General features: G+C 41.0%; 1 protein-coding gene across 3 annotated transcripts; it reads right to left on the bottom strand.

Moving 5' to 3' along the window:
* Positions 1-228: 228 nt before the first annotated feature.
* On the bottom strand, positions 229-25,993 carry PARVG (parvin gamma). Of its 3 annotated transcripts, XM_071733275.1 has the most exons (14): positions 25,908-25,993; positions 25,230-25,296; positions 17,418-17,519; positions 16,858-16,922; positions 13,625-13,727; positions 12,413-12,553; positions 11,874-11,989; positions 9,685-9,740; positions 8,767-8,789; positions 6,691-6,752; positions 6,509-6,577; positions 5,263-5,364; positions 2,117-2,189; positions 229-390 (listed from the first exon to the last, which is right to left on the bottom strand). In XM_071733275.1, exons 3-14 carry the CDS (start codon positions 17,494-17,496, stop codon positions 311-313), a joined length of 969 nt encoding a protein of 322 aa, XP_071589376.1. In that variant the 5' UTR covers positions 17,497-17,519; positions 25,230-25,296; positions 25,908-25,993; the 3' UTR covers positions 229-310. The 3 variants fall into 3 exon arrangements, with proteins under 3 accessions (XP_071589376.1, XP_071589375.1, XP_071589377.1); XM_071733274.1 differs by lacking the exons at positions 25,230-25,296; positions 25,908-25,993 and adding an exon at positions 23,908-24,232; XM_071733276.1 differs by lacking the exons at positions 25,230-25,296; positions 25,908-25,993 and adding an exon at positions 18,146-19,076.
* Between the last annotated feature and the right edge of the window lie 12 nt (positions 25,994-26,005).

The following is a 26,005-nucleotide window of genomic DNA, read 5'->3' as shown; positions in this document are numbered from 1 at the left end:
CCCTGGACACACACATAACCATCTAACCACAGTTACTGAGGCTGTGTATCTGAAACCTTGCACGAATACATACTTGCATATATAATATTAATACAGGAGTGTCAAACACAAGTGCAGCTGCAGGGAATACAAAAATAAGACCATGACATGCTAGGAGTTAAAACAAAAACAGCCCCCCTCCAAACCCCCCCCCCCCCCAAAAAAAAAAAAAAAGCCACGCCAACCAACCAACCAAAAAAACAAAACCAAAATTAAAAAAAAGGACAAAAAAATAAGTGCCCAAGCTCTGTGCATGTTTCATGTGCTCTCTTCATGTTTCTTTGGTCTTGTATTTGGAATACAAGCAATACAGAATCCGCATTGTAGTCTTCACATCTCTGTTCACAATATCTGTGAATAGACAAACCAAAAACAAAAAAAAGCAGATGGAAAGTATTAGCAAGCCCTGGACTAGAAATAGGCTTCAATCACCAAAGACAAGCTTTCACCTTTCCCCCATTCTTCTGGATGCTTGGAGAAATAAAGTATAGTCAGAAATAATTCTTCACTATCAGAGAACAGAGTTGGAAACAGAACTTTACAGCTTTAGGTTTTATGATTCTTCTATGGCAGGAATCATGTTGGGAATTACCTAACACTGTGGTTTTGTTGTAATGTTTCCATCATGTTTTGCTGCTGTTGGCTATTTTGTTGTTGGGTTGTGGTTTTTTTTCATTTAGTTTTCAGCTTCTGTTTTCTTGGCTGAAAAAATTGCTCTTTTATTTAGTAATTACAATGGAAGACAGTAACTGATACAGAGGGTTTACTGTTCTTACAGTGCTGTAAATCACTGGGAGAAAGACTAACAATGAAACTGCAGTAAATGAGATCCTTAAACAGTCTAACTAGTGTAGCTGTAATAAGTACCCCTAAATCATATTAAATTCAATCACTTGCTGAGGATTCTCCCAGTGAAGCTAAAAGATGTGCAGATGTTGGTACCAATCTTTCTTATCCCTATCAATTCTTCGAGGCAATACAGAAGAGCCAGAAGGAAGGAGAGCAAGCATGGATTTAGCTCCTTTCATACAAAATGTGTATCTCAGCATGGAGACCTGAGCTCATGCAGATTACTCTTTTCAAACTCCTTTCCAAACTCCTAGCTCTGCAACAATGGCAAAAAGCCCACAATTCCTGCATGGCTGTCATGCAAGCTGCCAGCATCACCAAAGCATTAGTGGAATAAGAGGAAAACCCAAAGGAAATCCTAAAGCCTATCCTTCCCTCTCCGTGATGCCATGGGTTACACACTAAACACACTCCCTCTCTTGCTTATGAATAACCAACAGGGGAAGAGATAATGCTTTCTAGTTTTTAATAAAGGTTTGATTTCCTTATTAAATAAGATTAAATTTTGAGCTTGATGGAGGAATGACAGGATGAGGTTCTGTGCCCTGCAGCCACAGGATCATCCCCTAATGTAGCTACACCCCTCATCCAGAAGCTGGTAAAAAATCTTTCTTTGGAGCATTTTTTTTAATTGGAAAACTGGACTCATCCAAAGTCAACTTTGTGTGTGTGTGTGTGTGTGTGTGTGTGTAGGGAGCAAGAGGGAGTGGGGCAATATGCATGAGCCTTGGCTCAGTGATGAAACGTTCACTTGGATGTAGGAGACCAAGATTCAGCTGTCAGGTCTGAACTAAACAGAATAGTAACTTAAAACCTCTGAATTTCACATTAAGGAGACTGACCCACCCACTCTTCTGAGTATGATTAGAGGACACAGTGTTTCTGATTTTCAGGACATACTCTTCAAGGTATCTTCCTTCCCATCTAGACAGGAATTGACCTTGATTTTAAATGCCCTAAAACTTTTTATGAGATAGGAAAATAGCTTTCCCTCCTGCTCAATCTGCAGCAATTTCCCTAGAAGATGCCACTGGTTCAAATCTTTTAAAAAAATACTGGCTTACCAAATAGTTTAAGTTTAGTGTAAAGTCTCAAAACTTGCAACAATCCAACATTTTAGTGTAGAAATAAAAACACTGCAGAACCTCCTTTCCTCAAGTACCCAAACTTTTGCTAAGCCAGGATATTAGCAATTTTATTCCAGGCAAGTTTGCACATCATGACTCACCTTCAGAGTTCACAGAAAAATTCAGAAGATCTCCATCTTTCATCAAGTCCAATGCAAGGTTAACATTGTGAAGCTGTTGATGAGAGAGAGAGAGAGATCAATAGAACAGAAAATATTTTCCACCCAGCAGTGCAGTGGCCAGGATGTTTTAAGTGTTTCTCCATTACCTGAAAATACTGATTCATAAATATGTACTCATATTCATCTCCTTAGTTTTGATAAAGTGTTCTTCAGGATTCCTACCAATTATCATATAAAATCAGATATAAAATCCATCTCCAACAAAATGTGTCCCATGAGGTGGGCAGAAGAATCCATTTATTTATAAACAGACCTTACACATGAAAGTCTCATAATAATGGATGTTTCCACAGTGGAAAGAGGCCAGATTCATAATTGGATCTAATAGATGCATGGAATTTCCATCTACTTATTAACAATGCGCATATGCTTTACCAAATCAGAAATAAACAAAAAAACATGGAAAGAAAATGTTCTCTATCTCATTCAGAATTACAAAGATCAGAAATTTTTTGATCATATATATTTGTGAGCTACAAGTGTGTGCTTTAACATTAAAGTGATGTCTATATATGAAAGCAGCAATGATGATACCTTTAATATTACTCAGGAGAATAAATGAAGGCTGTGCTTCTTCTCCTGATTTTTCCTCACCTGTTTTTCTCTTCCACATAGAAGCAGCATCACATGCATATGCAGCAGTCAAATTATTTTTTTAAAGTAATATAACATCCCATTACTTGTGTGTAACAGCTTAAGAGCACTTGTTTACTTGGTTGGTAATTAGGAAGCTCCCTTCCTCTGATGAGGTAGCAAGACCTGAATGAACTTCAGGTTGTCTCTTTGTACATTCCATAGGTTACTGAGAGCTCTTCTGTTATCTTCTGGCAATAAGCACAGGGGTCCCTCACATGTAAGTGAAGCAACAACTGTGTGAAGCAACAGATTTATATTTTATCTAGTTCTCTGATTTACAAGTAGCTGATAATTACAGTTTGCATTTGGGCTTGTTTTCTTCCTCTGAGAGTCAGCAGTCAGGAGAGCTTGCACTCATACAGATCTATGCAATATTGTGCTTGGAATGAATAAATCAAATGCTTCAACAATGAACAAGAGAAAGGGGCACATTTTCTTCTCTGCAATATGCATGAGATTTGCAAGGAATGATAACATGCAGATTTCAAAATCTTCAGACAGAAATACTGATATTTAACAAGGCAACCAAGAAAAATATGTTGTTTCATCCAGCGTGCTTCCAGACTCAAAAGACCTGGAAAATGCTCTAATATTTACAAAGAGACAGAGATCAAGATATTTAGGGCATTCTAGCTCTTGGCCTGCCTTGGCAAAAGTACCAAGTTCACACAGATTTGATAAGCACAGGAGCCCTCCTTCTTTTCTTCTTCATTTCCTGACCACACAAGTTCACCTCTAATTTCAGCCTCACCTTTTCCACAATTATATTTTTTGTCTCAAAAAACACAACTTTACACACATTATGCCCTGGCTAAACTTGCTTTACAGTTACTTGTAAGCCTGATTTTTCAGTAATAAACACCCCCAAAATCTGCAACAACCCTACACTCATTCAGTGTTGCCTTCTTGCACCTGCAGGTGGGTCACATTCCCAATTTCTCCTCCTGCTTTCCTTGGCCCTCCTGTTCCTCAGAATCAAGAAACAGGGAAGGGAGGAACCTATGTCAATCTCCTCCTCAGTATCACTGCTTTCATCCCCATTTCCCCTCCCTGCAACTCATGAGGGGTGTGTACCAGCTTTCAACCTCAAACTTTCCGCTTGAACGAAAGCTGATGCACTGCACCAATTGTAAGGGTGCCTGTGGTTGTCACCACTTTTATAAAGCAAATGACATGTTTTAAATCTCAGCAAAGGTTACATTTTCATACTTCAGTGTACCAATTAACGTCTGAAATGACAGGGAGTTAGAAAGCACAGGGGAATTGAGAGATGTATTTTATGTACTAATGACAGTTGAACTATGGTCGCTCAGTATTTTTAGTTATAGTGTCATCCTACTTTTCATCTTGTAATGAACATCAGAGGAGAAACAAATGGTAAATACTTGGGCTAAATGCTCAACAATAAGTCCAGTACTTGGAAGTAACTGTGCTAAAATGAATTTACTGAGATGTGGAGAACTGTGCTGAACCAGTACCCAACCCCATTGGGGTTCTCTGAAGCCAGTGACCAGCATGTACATGAGAGAAACTAGAAAGTCTGAGCTCTGATTTGTACCCAAAAAGTAGGGCTCCTTTCTCAGGCAGCTCTCAGGCAATAAACATCTGACATGTTTCACCTTCAGAGATTTAACTGAACATAAGCCAAGAAAATTAGCAATATTTTCAAGACTGTCAGAGCTATTCAGTGACCCAAATGAAAATCTCTACCCACACCAGAGACAATCTGAAAATCTATCAAATATTACAAAATATTCCAACATCCTAGATCTGGGGAGGACGCACTTACACTGTCAGGCAAGCAGACGCTGCCTTCTGCCTGATGCCACCTTTTTTACTTTGAAGCGCTGATGAAGTCTGCCTGGTAGAGGTTGATGAGGGTGTCAGACAAGTCTGGCTGGGCAGGTTACAGCTCCCAGCCTTGGGGGAGGAAAATATGTAAATTCTCAAGAGCTTCCTAAGCACAGAGGGGTCCTTCAAAATGTTCTGTTTATGTTTTGATTATGCTATATTTTTAGGACAGTGTAAGGAAACTTATAGAGACCCAGTTCTGTTCTGCAAGAGGTGACAACCATTCAAAAATGTTGTTTGGAGGACAGGCTTGCAGGACTCCCCACCACACTCTGTATTTCACTCAAGGGCTTCAGAAGCATTTATCTTCTTAACAAATGCAAGTAGGAATAATTTTGCCTCCTATCAGATAATTCATTTTGAGGAAGACATTGACTTGTTCCAAGGCATTTTTACAGCCCCAAGCAAGTGCATTTATACTGTCCCAAGCCACCATCCTGCAAACTCTGTGCATGCATATGGCCTCAGAACCAGCAGTTAAATCAAGTGGTAGAGCTCTTCACCAATGTACAGAAACATTAAACACACGAGATGTTCAAAGCCTCCAACAAACTCTAAGTAATTAAATAATAACCTACCATCTCTGTGGTACTGGCTGGATTCAGGAAGAAATCCCTTAAATTCAGAAAGTAACCTTCCAGTTGTCCAATTAACAGAAGTAAGATAACTCCATCTGCAAACTGTATGAAGAATCATCTGAATATTATTTATTACATTGACTTTTAGCAAATTACTCCTATAAATGCCATTCTAGTGATAAAAGAATGTAAATGGTACTCTGGAAAGCAGACAGCCTAATGGCTCATCTCCCTCAACCCCTTCTACAGTGAACTTCAGGTTCATATTAGTTAAAATACAACCTTGCAAAAGGACAGCTATTAAACCAAACTATTCCAGATGTGAAGAGACTTCAGACAATCACAAGTGACAACCGTGTAACTACAAATAAAATAAAATTGCACCTAGTGCCTGAGATTTTATGACAAAACACTTGCAAAACTTCCTTTCACAGCTTCCAGCCAGGAAAACCCCAAAGAACACCAGAGCACAACTCCACTTTTCATCCTCATGGCGTAAATCACAGGAGCTGCTACTGCTCCGAGGTTTTGAATGCCTGGAGCAAAGCAAGAGCTGTTGGCTGATTCCTCCCACAGTTACTCTGTGTGTGTGTCTGCAAAAGCAGTGAAAGAAAAGGCCAGGAGGGATGTGGCTGAGCTCATTTCCCATCCCTTACTCCCTCCCTGGAGAAGCATGCAGAAGATGCCACGGATCCCCAGCTCCAAGGGAGCTGCCGTCTGCCCTCCTGGGAGGCAGTGGCAGCGTAGGTGTGGCTGTGCCTCTTCACCAGCACCCAAGGTGCCTAATGAGCTCTCCTCTTGCAATTTCATGGACTATAAAGAAGCCCTGAGTTCAGAGGATGGGACTTCAAAATGTAATGACAATCAGGCCTTCCTGCCATGAAGCAAATCCAGCATTTAAAAAAATCACTAAGCAAGAGCAATCAACTCTGCTTTTAGCTTAATGGTCAGAACACCTTTATTTCCATCTTAACAGGAAGGGCATCCATGGGAGTTGGGCAGATTCTGAAAATTGCTCCCTGTAAGATTACAAGGGCAGCATTCCATACAAAGCTATAGTTTTTCATTCTTTATTCACTTCAGAAACTTCAGACACTGAAGCTGATGTCTTAACCTGAAGCTAGAAATAATTGTTATGTTGCCAAGTTTCAAATTACTACAACAAAAAGGCAGAATCTTTACAGTGGGAGGAAACACTCAAATGGCTGAAAAAACACTGCTAACATGCAGCTTAGAGCAGCATTACCTGGGACTCAATGTCTTTCACATTTAATCCTAGTTTTCCAATGTGCTGGTTGACAAACTGCAAAAATACCTAAAGAAAACAGAAAGGGAGGAGAGGGTGAGACACAGGAGAAATTTTTTCAGTGAAGTAATGAATTATGTTTCACATTACAAAATTTGAAGACTGTGAAAAATGTAAATTACCTTTTTTACAGCATTCAGCTTATCTGGAGCACGGCTAAATAACTCATCAAAGGCATCATCTTCTGTAGCAAAAAAATATTAATTGTTATTATTTGGAATAACTGTCAGATCAAATGGGTCTAGAAGGAGAAAAGTGCTGGCATTTTTTAATCCAAGGAGGAAAAAAAATTGTAGGGAAACAAGGAAAAAATCTTGCTTTTGTATCTACCAGAAGATAGGGTAAAAGGCTTCCCTTCAGACTGACTACATTAGAGGAAACAATTTACTTCATTCAGCTCAGTAATCTTTGTCTGCAGGAGTCTCAAGATTTGTGCTGCCACCAGACTGAGCAATGGTTAAGCTTCACATGCTTACAGTTTATCTCTTTCCAGTCATGTTCTTTTTAACCCTGAACTTCTGGGATAAAATACTGTAAGCAGAGAAGAAGAGCTGTACATTTACTACTCTCCCCAAACAGAAATGTCAGTGACATCAAATTTGCAGTAAAGCAGCCCCCTTCCTTCAAAAAAACCCCACAGAGTAGATATTGGGTTTGGGGACCCTGACTTTGCTCTGAAAATTCACAAACCTTAAAAATTATCAGTGCTGCCACCCAGTTTAAAGGCAGGCACTGAGCCAGTGCCAGCAACACCCTGCCAGAGAACTAACATGAGTGTAAAGATTTCCAAGGAAATGAGATTCAGTGAAGTCACCCTCACCCTCATTTTCTGCCCAGGCTTATCAAGAGCAGGATGCATCTCCTCACAGTCACCTGGCCACAAGACTGCTCTGGTTCAAGAATGAACAAATCATGTGAAACATCCTGAAAAACCAATGTGTACTGGCAGCATAACAAAACGGAGAAACAGTTTCAGCAGTGCAGGGGAGCAAAGGCAGCTTTGCCTAAAGAAAATTTCTCCTGAAAAGCAGCAGAAGAGAAACATCTGCTGTGAAAGGTTTCCCTGGGCTTCTGTTTTGTCCCTGTCAGGGAGCTGCTGCAGGAACAGTGTCAGGGAATAGGTGATTCCATCAAACAAATCCCTGATCAACCGCCTGTGACATGCAACAGTCTCGCAAACTCGAGAGCCCTCTTCTGGAGCCACTCTTTGGGATTTCTCTCTTTGTTAAGCAAGCTCTGTCAAAAATAGAGGGAGAGCATTTTGAAGAGGGAATAGCAAATTTCTCTTCCCAGCAGGGTCAGCCCACTGGAAGAAACACCTAATTACAGGGTGATGGGGTGTTTTGGAGTTTTTTGTTTGGTTTTCTTGTTTCGAGTTTGTTTTCTGCTTGTTTTTTTTTATTTGTTTTGTTTTGGGTTTTTTTTCACAATTTCAGCCCACGCTAGAAACCACTCAGTGCAATAACTGATAAATATGTATTAAATTATACAGTTTGTACCTCTGCGAAACATGAAAATGCATATATAGTGAACAAAAGGAATGTCAGAGAATTAAAAAATAGTTGCCTTGATTTACTGGGGAGGTAACGTGCTCCTTTGCAGAGAGTAAGAGCGGCTGAAACCTGAGCAGTGCCCAGACCTTCTGCAGGCTCTGTGCACATGGATATTTTTCACCTTGAGCATTTCACAGCCCTCAAAAGCCTTTGAGGGTAAAAACTCTGGGATGCTGATTTTTACTAAGCTGCCACCCACAACTGAGTAACAGCAGATTTTAAAATCTCCTTTGCAAACTGCAGAAAGGAAACCACAATGAACCTGGTAGCAACAAGAAGAACACTTCTTAAACCATTATGCTCATAAATAGTCCCTACAGTGAACAAGGTCAATGCATAAATCCAGGGCATAGTTTGCACCCAGCCAGATTTTCTCTGCTGGGTCATCAACAGATTTCTTGTCTCAGCTCCCATTTATCGCCATAATCTACAGGCAAAGTGACCAATTTCCAAACCCTATTCTGTTGATATGAAGACACATTAAGAGAAGACATTTGGAGAAGAAAAACTCTAGGAGGAATTCAGAAATCTGCAGTAACTCTGGTGGGAGCACATTGATTTTATCATGAGGTAAAAATGGATCAGAACGTGGTGTATAGCAGCACAGAACAGCGAAACACTGAACTTGGTAATGCCAGTACTTACTTGACTGTGCTTCTAAATTCTCTCTAAAAGTACAATAAAAGCAAGAATTAGAAAAAGCATTCAGAAAAACTAATCTTATTCATAAGCAAAGCTTATATGGGCCATCAACTATCTTTTACAGCAGGAAATACAGAACGAAGTGCTATTAATTTCATCTCAGAGTAACTTTCCAACAGATATTTTTAAGTATGCTGTATATCTGTATAGGCTCTTGGAAATATATGAGATTTCAACTGGCCCACAGACTAATGAACAGTTCTTTTGTAAGCACAATCCATAACATCCTCTTCCAATAAGCTGCTCATGATATTAGAATTTGAAAATGTTCCAGCATATAAAAGATAGTAGGAAAATCTGTTTCTAGTTCTTGGAATGACATTCATATTTTCTCAGTATATAAATGGCATCCTTCTACTTAACTGCTTTAATAATGACAGTAGCTCACAAACCCAGCAAGCTCAAACCTTTATTTCACAGTAAAATAAGATGAGAACTGCCTCCTTTCTCTTTGTTTAATGGCACAAAAGCAATAAGTTAAAAGTAGGTTTAAACAACTGTGGCTTTAGAAAATGTCCAGTTTAGTCTAGGACAGGTACATTTACAGTACTCGATTTTCATAATTGTATTTGTTACTATATTCCATGGCAACATCAAATATCAAGCTTCAGGAATAGTACAATGCATTATCTTAGAGAAGTTTATATAAAAGAACTGTATGATAGTGTAATACCAAATCTGAAGAGGGAAAAAAAAATTAAAAGAATTCAGAGAAACAATCTTCATGTTTATGTATATGCATGCCTGGGTTTACACTTTTTTGTCATCATCATGATCCCAGCTATTTTTTCTAAGGGGGAAAACACCCACAGTATTTCCTTTCTCTGTGACAGTGTAAAAGCCAGATATATCCCCTCTTACCTGTTTCCTGTTATATATTCCACCACATTTGCTGTCCTTAATCCTCTGGAGGTTTTCTGTTGAAAAGACAAGGAATATTTTTTTTGTTTGTTATTCAGAAAGCCCCATAAGGTTTTATTATCCAATTAGGCTTTTATGATCTGCTTGCTACCCTAAATGATCAGCAGAGGGGATTTATTCAAGAAGTCCAGTATAGTAAGTGCAGGCACTTTGAGAGGTCGAAGAGAGAAGAGAGGAGGAGGGAGCAGCAATCAGAAGTTACCTACTTCTCCATCAGAGGCAGCCAAAGTGGTCCTTTGGCTGATGAAGCTCAGAGACTGGCCTGTTCATCATGATGGATGCATCAAGCTGCTTTGGGCAGGCAATGTTTTCCTTGCACACCTTACTGCATTAAGGACTCCAGTTCTACAGCACTGAAGGTGGTCACCTCTCCCTTTGATAACCTCATGTCATGGGCTGCCACCTATCAATAAATCCCCCTGCAGAGGACTTAGGTTTGGTGGATTGCTTTGATTTAATTGGCAATTCTTACTTATTCTGTAGCCACCTGGGATCTTTGCTTATATCCTTGTATCTTTGTTCCTCTATATAAATCTCAGCGAGGTCAGACAGTCTGGAAGTGTTCAAGAAGAGACTGGATGGGGCTTTGAGCAACCTGGTCTAGTGGGAGGTGTTCCTGTCTATGCAGGAGGCACTGGAAATAGATGATCTTTAAGGTCCCTCCCAACCCAAATCATTCTATGATTCTGTGAAGAAATAGGAGAGGATGGGCACAGCTGCTGCTTTGTATGGGCACCTCACAAGTATCTCTTATCACAGAAGAGTTTGGTCAGTTTTTTACTCAGGCAGAAAAAAACACCTTCTGATTACATATTGAGTCAACTCCTTCAGGTCAACTCATCACTGAAGAGGAACACATCCAGCCCACCAGGGCAAAGGCAGATCCTTCCTGTAGGAATGTGTGGCAGACAATCCAGGCCTTCTCTTGGCCTCCTTTGGTCTTCCTCAGCATTTCCCCCTTACTGCCCTCAACCCCTTTTCTAAGATTCTTGGTCTTTCCTCACTGTTAACCTCGTGATTAAAGTTGCCATCAGGGACACTGATTTCTACTGTGTCCCTCATGGAACTCCATGGGAATCAGCTACAGGGAATCAGCTCACTTCCACAAACCCCTTATCTCCACTGTCACCCCTCTCTCTCAGGGGCATCAGCCCTTTCCCATGCTGCCTTTTCACAGTGATTTTCACAGTTTCTGCATAGCTGAGGCACTCACAGCCCCGTGAGGCACTGGATGGAGGGCTGCTTTCCTCAGAACCTGGGTTGTCACTGATCAGACCCACAGGAGGGGGTGGTAAAGCAGCAATGCAGACTTTGGACTCCCATTAGGTACCAGCAAGACTGCTCTGCTGATGTGCTTGGTTGGGAGGGGGTCACCACAGCTCTCTTTACAGAACCAAACCCCTGAAGAAGGGTTCCTTCCAGGACATTTTCAAACCTCCTGAAGTGAAACGTGTGGCTCAAGGGCATGCTTTGTTTTAGTTCAAGTTATGATCCTCCAAAAGAGGGAACAGTGTCAGGCCATGCCCTACAGACTACGCACTGGGCTCCCAACACCACTTAACACAAACCTTCCCTTAAAGCTGTAACTCAGTGGTGCTAATTTTTGCAACTATACCCCAAATTTCAGGATATTTGATGTTATCCTAACATTCCAAAGTTGACTTAAAGAAACAAGATAGAGGAAGAAAGCATGTAGCTCTCAGATTGGAGAGAAAAACACCAAAATATGACCCCAATGGAAGGGGACTAGAAACTCCTTTCCCTTAGAAAAATATTCCCAGCATTAAACCAATGTCACAATTTATAAGTGCAGATTTCTATTTTAAAACACTTAGAGGTAGTAACAGCAGATTTTTTTCTTCTTTACCAAGATCAACAGCTGGTTTTAGTTTGGACCATTCCTTTTTTTGATCAAGGAGGGAAAAACAAAACAGTGTTTCTACCCTTTTAAAGATACAGCATCTGAACTGAGAACAAAATTAGACTAGCACAGCAAACTCAGAAACTAAAAGGCACAGTTCTCAGTAAATACAAATATCTCTTTCACAGCTGCACACATATTTCCCCCTAATTCTAAGCAAATCAGTCTTCTGAAAGCTCTCTGTAACAAATATTTAAACCATAATTACCTCAACGGTGATTATTTCCACTTGAACATTTGGAGGCATGGCCAGGTTGGGTTCAAAGTGCTTTGCTATTGCAACCAGCAGATGCAGTGTGCTCAGTAAGTCCTTTGACAAGATAGCTATTCCATGCAAAGAAACAAAACAATTTTTAGTGGGCAAAATAAGTAAATCTCACTTTAAAATAATAAATTCTCCCTGCGCAGAGCATGTCAAAGTTGTGGATAGCCATAACACAGGTAGGACATCAAATTTGCCTTTTATATGACATTAAAACTCAGCAATACCACACCTTAATTGTTCTTTCCCTGAGACATACACAAGGATGCTGAGGGGTGTTAAGTGGTCCACAAGCCACACACTTAGAGGATACAGCTTGAAAGATGCAGTCACAGCCAGATATCCTGTCTCACTTCTGATTCAACTAGTAATTGAAAACGGGTTGTTTAATTACTGTTCTGGCAGCCCCTTGACTCATGGCAGCTTTATAGCAGAGAGAAAGCCCCGTGATGGATAATTTTCTGCAATTTCACTTCTGCACCTACCTTCCACACTCCATTTCAGCTGACTTTCTTCCAGTTGCAAACACTTAGCTACAGCTTCCAGAATCACAGAGAGTTTCTGCCGCTGCTTTTTCTCTGTTAACGCAATCTTGTCAACATCCAGCTTGAGACCACCCAGCTTCTCTTTGGCAGAGAGTCCATAGGAAGGAGAAGGGTGTATTTTTACACCACCATGAGGAAAAAAAAACAAAACCAAAACAAACCAGAAACATAAAATGACAGCAAAGCACACAGTGTCTTGTTTTAAATGTTCAATCCCATGTAATAGCTTCCATAGACCCACAACCCACAGCTGGATGCCTTGCTAAACTCCTGCCCTCTCTGAAAGCCTCAGCAAAGTCAGTGAAGTTTTGCAAAAGGGAGAGGATTCAAGTCATTTCTTGCAGCAGCATCCCCCAACCCTGGCACTCCATAATCCTCCTTGCCCTAATGGAAGTGAGAGGAATTTTTCTGTAGGTAGTGTGTACAGAGGAAATATCAACACACATATATAGAAGAAATCCCAGCTCATTGCTCAGGCAAGTAAACTATGAAAATAAACCAAAACTGTTTCACTGCTGTCTTCAGCCATTTGAAAGGAGATGTTACTTGAAAGACATCCTCAAAGAGAGTGAAAGAGAAAAGAAAAATAAAGTAGGAACAGGAGAGATGAAGTAATAGAAACAGACCAATAGGCTGTTCCAAGAGGCCACATCTTTATTCAAGCACCTCAGAGTGTAGAGAGCCTCTTGGATTTTTATCAGTTTCCAGTTCTAGTCTGGTTCTTTAGACCTAGAACTTTTTGTTTATTTATTTAAAGCAGAGAAAACACATAAATTATAGTGTTGGTTCCATACAATGCGTCTGATAGCATCTCAAGTTACCCTTGTGTTCTTGGCTTATGAAGCCCTCCTTCTATTCAGAGGCACTGTAATTTCACACTTCAAAGTTAGTCTTTTTATTATGTAAATTTTATTATGTAGCAGGTAAAAAGATTTTCCTCAAAGACAAATAATTACAGAAAACAAAAAATGGATCATCAGGCACTTGTTCAGAATTGCAGTTATCATGGATGGTCCACAATGCAGTCCTCTCTTGGTTACCAAGAAGCAAGACTCCAGCAGATGATTGCTATTGCAATTCATGAGGTTTATTCTCTAATCTGGAAGCAACTCCATCTTGCATTTGCAAGCTAAACTCAATGCAGCAGCTTACCCAAAAGATGATGAAGTACCAGACCATCATACAGATCTTCTTCCAGACTTTTAACTATGATGTGTTCCTCTTTCAGGGTTTTGTTAAGCCAGTCAATCAGTAACTGTGGAGGAAAACAAAGCAGCTGACAATTGTATTCTTGTTGCTTAGACTATAGCACTCAGTCATATATGGTGTTTCATCTTTCTCTTTAGCCTCCTATATCACATTTTTGTTTGCTTTCAACATCCATTTCCCTCATGCTTTATGGTTGTTTTTTTTAAAAGGAAGTTAAGTATCAATTACTTCTCCCTAATTTTCAAGTGAGATAGATGTCTCACAAGTTATATTCCTCTGAATTTTGCAGAAAAGTTACACATGTGGAGAAACATAACCTGTTTCCACTTCCACTGGGGAAAAGGGTGCAGAGCACTCTTCCAAACCCCTGCTCTTCATTAGATTTCACAGAATCCACACAAATTCAACCATCAGATAAAAGTTTGTAAGAAAGAGGCTTCACTCATTCTGTTGGTTGTTCCCTGTAGACATCCATGTTACTAATGCTCCTCCCTGTCCTCTCCTAGTTCTGGTCTCTTTTTCTTTCTGCAATTTTGTATTCATCTATCTCCAAATACCTTTTTGGGCTTCTTTTTTTGACGGGGAAGCATTTTGTTTATTCTGCTTTATTACATGGTAGTCTTCCCATTGCCCTTTCCAACCTCCTTTGCAAGAGGAACTGCACAGGAACCCAAGGGCTGGCTGCAACTGGAAAGGAACCATGTTTCCAGTTACATCCCTTCTCCCTGCAGCCCTTGAGCACTGAATTCCTACACGGGAGACCAAAGGAGCTCCCCAAAGCTGCCCAAGCATGTGTTTTAACAACGTGTGTTGACAGAAAGGGAAGATGACCTGAAAAGCAGTAACCCCGGATGGCTGGTAGCAAGAATCTGTTAAAAGAGGGATGGGTAATGCTACAAGTGATTGTCTGCAGTTAGTTTTGTGGATAGCATGCTTCTCACTCGTTGTAAACAGAGGAGAAAATTCATAGCAGATCCCTGTAAGTTGGCCAACATTAACAGAAATGTAAAAAGCAGTTTGAAAATAAAAAAAATAAAATAAAAATTAAAATCTCTGAGATGCTTGAAACCGCAAAACCTAAAAATGCCTGGCAGTAGCACTTGTCTGAACTGAGGATATGTCAAAGTGTTTGTAATATACATCCTCAACTAAGAAGTAACCAGAATTTCCTGGAGCACAAAGCTGTGCTCCTCAGCTAATGTGTGCAGTTTAAAACCTGGTGATGCTTTAGATGTGTGGGGGATGGAGCAGTAGTCCAAAAGAAATGGCACAACCAGATGGAAATCAGAAAAGCAGAAAGTACTACTGAGGAAAGAGCTATGAGATCCCTTGTTTGTTATCTGTGAACAGGCACATCCACAACTTGCAGCTCACACAGCTCTGCTTTCAGTCCCCTTGTTGGGGACCCACTCAGCTGCAGAGCATAGCACTGTATCTAAAAAACGGGTAATTAGGGAAAGGGAAAAAGGAATACTTCAAGAAGTTTGCTGTTGGCTTCCAAATGTGACCATCTTCTATTTTACATGCAGTTCGATATCTATAGTAACTACATTGAGATGTTTCACACTCTGCAGGTCTCCAAAACCACCTCAAAATGGAAATTCAGTGGAACACTCTTCCTGCCAGAAGACTTTCTCTGCTTCTTTTGAAGATATCCTGTCCCCACCTCCATCCCAATCTCTCATCTACAGAAGCCATGAACGCCTTAGATTAAAAAGGCCACCAGTGGCACTGATGGGCACCCAGAGGACTGCCTCCCCTGGGTCCCAGTTCCCATCTCCTCACCATCCAAAGTAGTGAAATCAGACAGCAAAGAACATTGTTTCAGGAGTCTCTGACAGGAAATGAATTAAGCACTGAAGGTCACAGCAATCTTCATAAATTGAAGAAAGCTCTTCATTTTTGGCAGCCTGTGAAGAAAAAATTCTGTGTCTCTGCATACTACATAATTGCATTTTGCAGCACCATCTTTCAGACTTTCTCTTTTGTATGAAAACATTTTGAAAGCCTGACACAAAAATTAAATATTTTTGATCAAATGTGCGCAGAGTTTTATGAAAAAGTAATACCGAAACACACATGCTTATGGGATTTGTAAATGCCATATAATACACACACATCAGCAACATAGCCTAAGCTGGTTTTCATAATATTTATAACAATTTTAATATCCTCATAACACAAGAAGCACTGATGTCCTAAGGGACAGGCCACTTGCAGGAGATTCCAACCTTTCCTGGGGTTGTGCCACTAGAGAAATCCAGTGACTGAGACTTTTGGGATTACTTGGGAATAAATTACTTTGCTGGGAAAGTAGAATTCGTTCCTCACAGCTACAACAAGAAGACATTGTACCACATAAAACAACTTGGAAGCTTCTCTCCTGAATTCTTGGGTGACTTGCATCTCCTTCATCCCTTCTTTCTCTGCCCTACGCTGTCTGAGCCAGGCTGCACGACAGCCAAGCCAGCTGTCACTCACTGCAGGTAGAAAATAAGACAGAAGAATGTCCAGGCACCTCTCTTTAGTCACAGCAAATGCTGATATGCAAAGAATTGTCACAGCTGGAAAAGATCTCTAAGATCACAGCATCCAACCATCAATGTCCCCCTCATAAAATAAACAAAACTTACTTACCAATATCTATAACAATGTGCCCCCTACAACATGTCCTGAAGTGCCACATCTATATGGTTCTTAAATACCTCTAGGGATGGTGATTCCACCACCAGTGTGTTCCGATGCCTAACTACTCTTTTAGTAAAAAAATCTTCTTAATATTTATCTATCTATTATCTATCTATCTCCTCATTACAATGAAGGAGCAACTGGGTGCTTCTGGTGTGGCTCACCTACACACCCCAAGTTAGGAGAAGTGTCATGTAAAAAGAAATTCAATTTTTAAATCTATGATCTACTTTACACACAGCAGTGACCACTTTTGGGTGAGGCAGGCCTTTGAAGCTTGGTCCTTTACAGCCCAAGCCATCCTGGCTCTATGCTTAAGCAAAAGCTGTGGTTTAATTGAATGGAGCCCAGGTGCCAAAAGCAGAGCTTGTATCCATCTGCAGAGAGTGAGGAAATGGGGCCAGAGAGTTGGGTAATTTATCAGGCTGAGCATTAACTCAGCAGGTTAGAACAACTTGAGGTATATAGTAAGGTAAATGAAATGGTACCAGTTTTAGTTCTTCCAATTTAGAATTGTTGCTTGAGGTCGGTTTTATGAATTTCCTCTTCTCACCTATGAAAGGAAGCAAACATGATCCATTACAATTAGCAGATATGACTGATAATGTAAGTTTGTTGTAAAATCTGATACCAGTGTAATATTACCAGTGTAATATTACTAATTACCACATGGAGAAATAGTTTATTTTAACTGATTACAAGCAAGAAAATGGTATATCGGACTGTTAAGACTGCTGTTGGAAACTACACTTCAATAAGATTCAAGTAAGTAAGATCATTTCTGGAAAGAGAAAACCAAACTTGATCAGATCTTTATGTGTAAAATTTAAATTTCAGTTAAGTAATCAGCTAGATCTTGTGTTGCTTCTTTGTAATCTGCCTCTAGAGTCAACAGCCAAACTACACACCCAGAGCTTACTCACTGCTTATATAACCATGGGACTACTGCTGAAAAAAAATGCATGATTCATTTGTACTGCACATTTTCTGCTTGGTTCTTCAGGTCATTCTTTGGACCATTTTCTGTCCTGGTTCATAAGGTACATACCTTGAGCAATGACATTCTCTTCTAGGAACTGATCAAGCACAGCAGGCTGTGTAAACGCATTTAAAAAGTCAGAATCCATTGTCTTGCCTCACTCCTCGTAAGCTGGTAAAAAATATGGGAGGGAAATGATCATACATAAAGCCATGTAAAGATCAAAATCAATTCTAAGAAGAAAACGGGCAAACTGAGGAGTTTCTTTTTCATGACTAGTGGATTGCTTTAAAAAAAAATGAAAAATTATTTAAATGTGTGTAAAGAAAAATAAGTGAAAAAGAACCTTCCTTTTTTTGTTAATTACCAAAATTTAGGAAAAAAACCCTGAAATACTACAACTTGCCCTAATTCCATCTAATCTCTTTCATCTGAATTAAATCAGTAAAACCCTATTTCAACTGAAATGAAAAGTCTTGAGTTCCTAGGTACTAATGGGTATCTGCTGCAAAAATGACCAGTACTCTAGAAGAATTAAATCAAGAACACAGAAGTTAAATTACTGAGAGAAGCTTGTAAATATAAGCACTTTCCTTTATTAGACCAGCTGCCACAGCCGTGGGGAAAACAGTGACATGTTTCTGGGCAGACAATGCCATCTTCTTGTTAGATGAAGATCTGGCTTCTCAAAGATTTTTTTAAATTTTAAACACAGATTGAAGAACAACCTTCTTTCCCAACCCAGACATCCTCAAATGGAAGCAGAATGACAATACACAATACAGAGGTAAAATTACCTTGTCAACAAACACAAAACTATGGGCATGGTTTTCCAAAGCAGCACAGAGTCATGTTGGAGGACAGCAGAAGTCAGAGAAAAGAATGGGGCTGTCAGAGCTGTGTGGAGAGGCTGCACACCCACCTCTACACACTGTCCCACCAAACACCCAGCTAAAGTTCACCTCTGCTTCCAGCAGCTGTCTCCAAATAAGAGGCTGGCAACAATACCTACCATTCTTCTAGAAGCTGTGACTCAAAGCACAGTGCAAGCAGAGATGTGACTGATTTTTTAACCATGGGTATGCAAGACTGTGCCATGCTGCCTACACAGGCAACACAAAAGACAGAGCCAAGCTCCTACAGGCAGCTTAAATGGTACGAAATGTTCAGTTTTAAATGCTTGCTTTTACAGTCTTAATGTTCACATAAAGGTTTTTCAGTCAAGTCTACAAGACTAAAAATAATAGAATGATTTAGCTTGGCAAAGGCTAAAACTCAAGAAAAAGGTAAAGTTACAAATAGTAGAATCTGAATAGTCTCTTTTGCAAACTTCAAAATTATAAAATCATAATCATTTAGGCTGGAAAGGACCCTTGAGATCATTGAGTCCAACTGCAAACCTAACACTGCCAAGTCCACTTCTAAACCACGTCCCTAAACACCACATCTAGATGTCTTTTAAGTGCCTCCAGGGATGGTGACTCAACCACTTTCCTGGGCAGCCTGTTTCAGTGCTTGACAACCCTTTTGGTGACAAAATTTTTCCTAATATCCAATCTAAACCTCCCCTGGACCAACTCAAGGCTATTTCCTCTTGTTCTATCACATGTTACTCAGGAGAAGAGACCCCACCTTCCTACAAACACCTTTCAGATGGTTGTAGAGGGTGGTAAGTTCTCTCATCAGCCTTCTTTCCCCCAGTATAAACAAAACCAGTTCCCTCGGATGCTCTCATGAGACGTTTTCTCCAGACACTTCATCAGCTTCATTGCCCTTCTGTCCACATCCTCCTGCATGACCCCCTTCTAGTGAGGGGCCAAAACTGAACACAATATTCAAGATGCATCCTCACCAGTGCCAAGTGCAGGGAGAAAATCACTTGCCTAGTCCTGCTGGCCACACCATTCCTGATACCAGCCAGGATGCTCTTGGCCTTTTTGGTGTCTGCTGGCTCCTATTCAGCCACCTGTTGACCATCACTCCCAGCTCCCTTTCCTCTGGGCAGCTTTCCAGCCACTCTTCCCTAGGCCTGTATGATTGTATGGGATTGTTGTGACCCAAGTGGAGGACCTGGCACTTGGCCTTCTTATATCTCATGCACCTGGCCTTGGCCCATTAATCCCACCTGTTCAGGTCCCTCTGTAGAACCTACCTACTCTCAAGCAGCCAAACACTTCCACCCAACCTGGTGTCAACTGCAAACTTACAGAGGGTGCACTGATATTAAAGAGAACTGATCCCAGCAGTTCTGGGGAACACCACCTGTCACCCACTGTCAGCTGAATATAACTTTATTCACCACAACTCTTTAGGACTGGCCATCCAGTCATGCAAGAAGTAAGATGCCTCTTTAATAAAAAACCAAATGTGTGGTGATCTAAGTGCAAGAAATCAGAATTATAAACCACAACTGTACAAATAAATAGCTATCTGCAGAGGTGAGGGGAACTATATAAGGATGACAGCTCTGAGCCCTGGATAATCATGGCACCATATGGTTTGTGTCATTGCAGCATGAATAAGAGATCTGATCTTTCCCAACAGTCCTAAAATCTATGAAAACCACAGCAGAGGAGACAATATGATGACCAGAAAGACTTTTTACACTCCTCTGCATCATCAAATTGCAGCTGCTGACAGACACAGGGTACCTGGTGGGAACTGGGAGTGCTACCTGATTGGATAGGGAATGTTCTCCCTTCTCTCTGAAATTCATTGCAGCAGTGCCACTGGAGGAGAGGGGAAGCTGGCTACTTTTTGCTCTTTTTTTAACAGAAAATGAGATGCCCCATGCTAGAGGTTCACACAGGAGGGGACTCCTAGTGTCTACCCAAAATGCCTGTGTTTAGGCACCCTATCTCTCAAGGCTTGCTATGTAATGAGTGGACACAGAACCTTTAAAGAGCAACCCAGAGCATTTAAATGAGGGTCAAGTCTTCTCTCAGTTACCACCTCCATTCTCTTACAAAAAGAGACAGGCTCACCTGCCTGAAGTGAGATGCTGTGATGACCCAGCCCTGTAAGCTCAGTGGAGCAAGACAGTCACTGCAAATTCTGCTGCCCAGTGTCCATCAAAGATCTCCAAAGTGACATTTCTCTCCTTGATAGCTTTATACACCAAGCAGCACAGTGCTGCTCTGCAGGCTTTCTCTCACATATTTATTAAAGACTCCAGTTGAAGTGCATTATGAACATGTATTTTAACACAGATTTTGCCAAGCCAAGAAAAATGGTAGAAAACAGCGACTGGATGCATTTGCACATCAGTCTGGTAAAGCCAATTAGGTACAAAATTCCCAGCAGTCCACTAGGGAAAAGGATAATGAGAGAATTAGTTTCATTATGGTGGCTGCAAAAACCGAATGCTGTCTCTAAAAAGGTGCCTGGTAAAATAAGATAAGAGAAATAGAGTCATTTAGAGCCTGAAGAACAACTGAACCATCTGAGATAAGACTGCCCAGATTAAATGAACTGAGAGAGGAAAAGTTAATTAATACAGAGCAACCTAAGGACAACTTACTTTTAAATTAGGTTTCTGACAGATGTTTTGCCTTGGGAAGTCCTGCTCGTAACTTTTCTGTAATCATCTTTGTAAACCACAATTTAAACTCTCGGCTTTCCTGCAATAGTCAGCCTGTGTATCTCTTACTTCCTTTGGCTATTTGCACTGCACAAGTGATGTGTACTGCCTGCTGCACCTTTGTTCTCTGTTTGGTCAAGGAACCCAAACATCAGAAACCACTCTCAGATTTGGAAATTTGTAAGAAAAGGCCCAAAATTAAGAATTTGCAATAGCACAAGTTAATATCCTGTAAATCCTCAGTTCTGTGTGTTCTACTTAGTCAGTGTTAGAATTGCTCTATTGGGTAAGACTAATTTTTGTAATATCTAGTCCCTTACAGCACCCAAAAGCAGAAGTTTAGGAAAAAAAAAAAAAAAACAATAAAAAAACCAACAAACAAAAAAACACAAAACCAAAACCATGAACAATGTAAGCATATACAGATACTTCCCTAAAACACTTCAACAGCCTGCAGCTCAGCCTTCCTAAATCAAAACTAACATTTACTTGCTAGAATCATAGAACAGGTTGGAAGGGACCTTAAAGATCACCTACTCCAACCTTACTTCCACGGGCAGGGATGCCTCTAATCTCAACAAAGTTGCCCAAGGCCTCATCCAGCCTGGTCTTGAACACCTCCAGAGAGGGGGCATCCAACTTCTCTGGCAATCTGTTCCAGAATCTCACCACCCTTGTACTAAAGAACTCCTTAATATCCAGTCTAAACCTTTCCCCCTGTAGTTTAAAACTATTTCCCCTTGTCCTATCACTGGACATTCTTATGAAAAGTCCCTCCCCAGCCTTCCTGTAGGTTCCCTTCAGACCTTGGAAGGCAGACGTAAGGTGCCCCCTGGAGTCTTCTCTTCAAGCTGAACAATCCCAGCTCTGCCAGCCTCTCCTTGTATCAGAGGTGCTCCAGCCCCTGCATCATTTCTGTGTCCCTTCTCTGGACTCATTCCAACATATCCATGTCCTTCTTATGATGGGGACACCGGAACTGGATGCAGTATTCGATGTGGGGTCTCACAAGCGCAGAGTAGAGGGGGAGAATCATCTTTCTTGATCTGCTGGCCACGCAGAGTTATCTCCCAGGAACTTTCCATACACCCCTTGACTACCTCTATCTCCCACCCCTCAGCAGTGAGGAGCCAAGGGTGTAGCCTTACCCTAAATGAAGCACCAGCTCCTCTTGCTTTCTCTGGCCTGCCACCTGACAGCTGAAGCTCCTGAAGCTCCCCACTGCACACAGTGCAAAGGAGAGCAACTGATCCACATTATTCATCACCTCTGTGTTTTTTCTCCATCTTTCTACTGCATTACTCTCCTACACCTTCAATAGTCATCTCTTTCTGACACTAAAGAACAGCCTACATCTTAGCCATCCTTCACAAGGAAATCCCTCTGTAGTACCTTTGATTATCCTGGCTGCCCCTTTCTGAACTCTCTCCAGAGCTATCACAGCCTTTTTGAAGCTCTGGGAGTCAGCCCTGCCCAGAAGTAGAGAGGTGCACTGGAGCGTTCGCAGCGGTGTTCTCTGTTCCTCTCCTCCTAATTCCTATTTTTTTGATCACTACTAAGAGCCAAGCTGACACTTTAATGGAACTATCTATTATATCTCCAAGACTTTATTTCTTCCTAAATTGCAACACATCACTCAGAGCCAACATTTATCTGGAGAGCTAGTACTGGGTTTTTTCTCTTGTGTGTTTCACCTCATATTTATCAACATCGATTTCCCACAGCCATTTCAGATCCTGTGAACTGAAGTTCTTCAGCATTTAACAAACTCATTGCTTATTACTAGTAATTAGCATTTTTGAACAGTCCTTCATGTGACAAGCTGCATTTCTTTGGGTCTTGGTCCCACATGGCAGCCTTTTAAAGATTGCAGAAACAACATAAAATGGAATATAACTGGTTTGGACACCTTCTTATGGGTTAGTTATCTAATGAGAAACAGGAAGGGATGGGAGACTTGGATGCAAGCTCCCATGTTTGCTGCAACCAGCCTCTGTGGCCCATTATTCACATTTGCTATTCAGAGCTGTGACTGAATACATTCTGTTTCTTCCAGTCACCACCTTCCAGCACAGATTACTTATCAGTACTTGTAGAAGTGACCATTGCAGGAGACAACTGCATGACTACTGCTTGTAGAGGCATTTCATGATGACATTTTAAAGCAAAAATTGAGGTTTCATTATGACTGATGAAATGAAATGGCAAAATTCAGTCCATCGTTGTCTAAGAACACCACAGATACACAGACTTGGCTGTTTTAAAGTCAAGTAGTGTTTTATTTCTCCTGTGCCAAATGCTGAGGCAGCCAACAAGCAAACTTTTCTTAGGCCAGGTGCTAGAATATTGCAAAACATTCCACTGCCACAACTATGGATAAAAACCTAAGCCCCTACTTGGGTCAGCTAAGCTCACTTTTCCTCCATGAGTCTTCACACAGCCGGGCTCACAGGTACCTCTATGTGCAGTATATAGACCATTAGTGAGCTACCAGTAGTCTCTGGCATACAAATTAGGGGCAGAATATACATGAGGCACTTACTAATGTCACCAAACTGTTTCAACTGTTTTATTTCCTGTTGAAAAGACAAAAGCTCTACTCCACTCCAGCTCCAACCTATTTCCTAGGAACGGTTGTGTAAATATATCACACAAAGAGGGGAACAAAACCCAAGTAGGAATATTACTGTAAATAGAAGTATTTCTGCCTTCAGAAAACTGTAATTTAAAATAAATAAGAAAAAATAATAATAATTAAAAAAAGACTATGCACTGTGCACCCAGTTTAAAACTTACTTTTACTTCCTTGTTTAGAACCAACCAGACCTTTCAAGAGCCATTTTTGCTCACTAGCACCAGAAGAGATGCCATCTTAACAAGAACAATCCACATGGACACAGTCTTACCGTTACAAAAACAAAAATAATTTTTAAAAAGCACCCACAAGAGAGTCCCTTTTCCCAAACGTCCCCTTCTCACCTTCAGTAATGCTATGGAAGCTCTTCCAAGATCTTCTCACAGCAGGCACGATGAAACTTATGGGGAAGCAAGGACTGATCCCCAGGCTTGGAGTGCCCTGTGCCGAGGCTGCAGCCTCCCATGCAGGGCAGGGAGAAGCAGACAGAGGATGCAAGAGGGGAACTGTGCTGCCTGGTACTGACTGCCCTTAAAAATGAAACCACAGTCGTATCCGGAACTTAATCGTCTGTGTGCTTGGGCCCTGACGGAGACTACAATAAACAGAAATACAAAGGCAGGAAACATGCAAATCCCCCTTCTCCCCAGCTCCTGAAACACCAGAAAGAATTAGAAAGGTAAGATTTTTTTCCTCCATGGTACTGCATGGCAAGACTGATAGCTAACCTGCAACTGGGGTAACTCACAGAATTTTTTGTGTATGGTAATGTAACAGCCAACAACAAAAAAAATCGTCATTCAACATTGTACCTTTCACTCCTGGTTCTTTGAGTATTTTATAAAGCAGATGAGAGCTACTCTACCTACCCGGTAGAAGGAGAAACCAAGGCAGAAAGAGATTAACTAATTTGTCCCTACGAGAGCTCGTTAGCCACACGAATGCCCAAAATGCTCATAGGAGACAAGAGTTACCTCCACTAGGCAGTGCTGCTGCTCTTCTTTCCTTTTTCCATCACTGATTAAAGAAGAAAAGCTCCCTACAGCAACAACTTCCCCAGCACGTTTCCTTCAGGCACCAGTTACAGTAGTTAACTCCTGCAGACAGCAAAGGCAACTCTGCAGTCAGCCATGAAATCCCTAAATGAGACAGTGGACAGCCACACTAATTAAGCTGGTCTGGTTTAACACCATTAAGGGACCCGTATTTAGCTCCATGTCATATACCAGAATGTGTAGTTCAGCATTAGCTATATGGGGTAAAGGAAAGCAGGTTGAAAATAGATTTCCAGCTTCCATGAATTCTTAATAATTGAGAATTTAATCCAACATCCTTAGTCAAATGATAAAACTTAACCGTATTTTCTAAGCAGATAACAAGCACAACCATTCATCAACTTAGCAAAGATCCAGAGTCCCTTCTGGACTCTGCAGAAGTACATGCCACAGCCTAGAAATCTAGCAAAAACAAAAGGAAGTGGACACGCTCTTGTGAACTTTGAATTTCATATCAGCAAGCAGAAAGAGCAGGAAGAATTAAATGCTGGGAAATCCATACATAATTAGTAGGTTTCTCCCTGTTTCAAGTGACAACTCCAATGACTTCTTTCTTGAAAGCCTTGTTCACAATACAGCATGTCAGTGCTAAAAGGACAAGTCAGAAACACACGATGGACAGGCATCTTTTTTCCTCCAAAACTGATGTTATCACCAGTGTGAGAAGTATCCAATCTTCTGTAGAACAGCATTATTAAATCCTGTATCAGCTGCATTTGATTTCATGACCATCAACCCCCCCACCTCAAGTCTTTCTGTACATTCCCACAGCAGACCTCATGCACACACACATCTCATGCACACACACACACCTCATGCACACACACACACCTGGCCCTCACATAAGAAGAGACACTGAAGAACAAGTCAAGCAATCAACAGCACTCCCACCAATAACAAGTTCTGATCATGTATTTTCCTGCTCCTCCACAAGGCCTTGCTCTCCAGTACAGTCACTCCATGCTCTCTCCATACCAAAGCAAAGGGAAGCACACAGGCATTTTCAGTGTCACTCCAGATTTACTTAGGCTTTTTTGCTTCCCAATTGCTCTGTAGACGTGTACAGGGCTGGCTTCAGCATGCCAGGCTTCCCACTGCACCACTGTGAAAGAACTGAGCTCAAAGTCTTTCTATGGTATGAGAGTGTAATTCAGCTACATTTCTCTTGTGGAAGGAAAAAAACTTCATCAGGTCCAGTAGCTGAGCAATATTTTTTTAAAAATTTAAAAAAAGTGGCTGATGAAACCTGCAGAGGACCTAATTTGTATCTGCCCATACAATCACCTCACCTGTACCATGGGCTGGTGAGGTGAGGAGATCATTGCTTTGCTTGATGACCCTTGATGAAGAAGATGGCTGATGCTCACCTTTCAAATGTTCCTCCCAC

Source organism: Heliangelus exortis, chromosome 1 (genome assembly GCF_036169615.1).
Source record: "Heliangelus exortis chromosome 1, bHelExo1.hap1, whole genome shotgun sequence".
In the NCBI taxonomy this organism is placed as follows: Eukaryota; Metazoa; Chordata; class Aves; order Apodiformes; family Trochilidae; genus Heliangelus; species Heliangelus exortis.
This window is presented reverse-complemented; position numbering and strand designations above follow the sequence as displayed.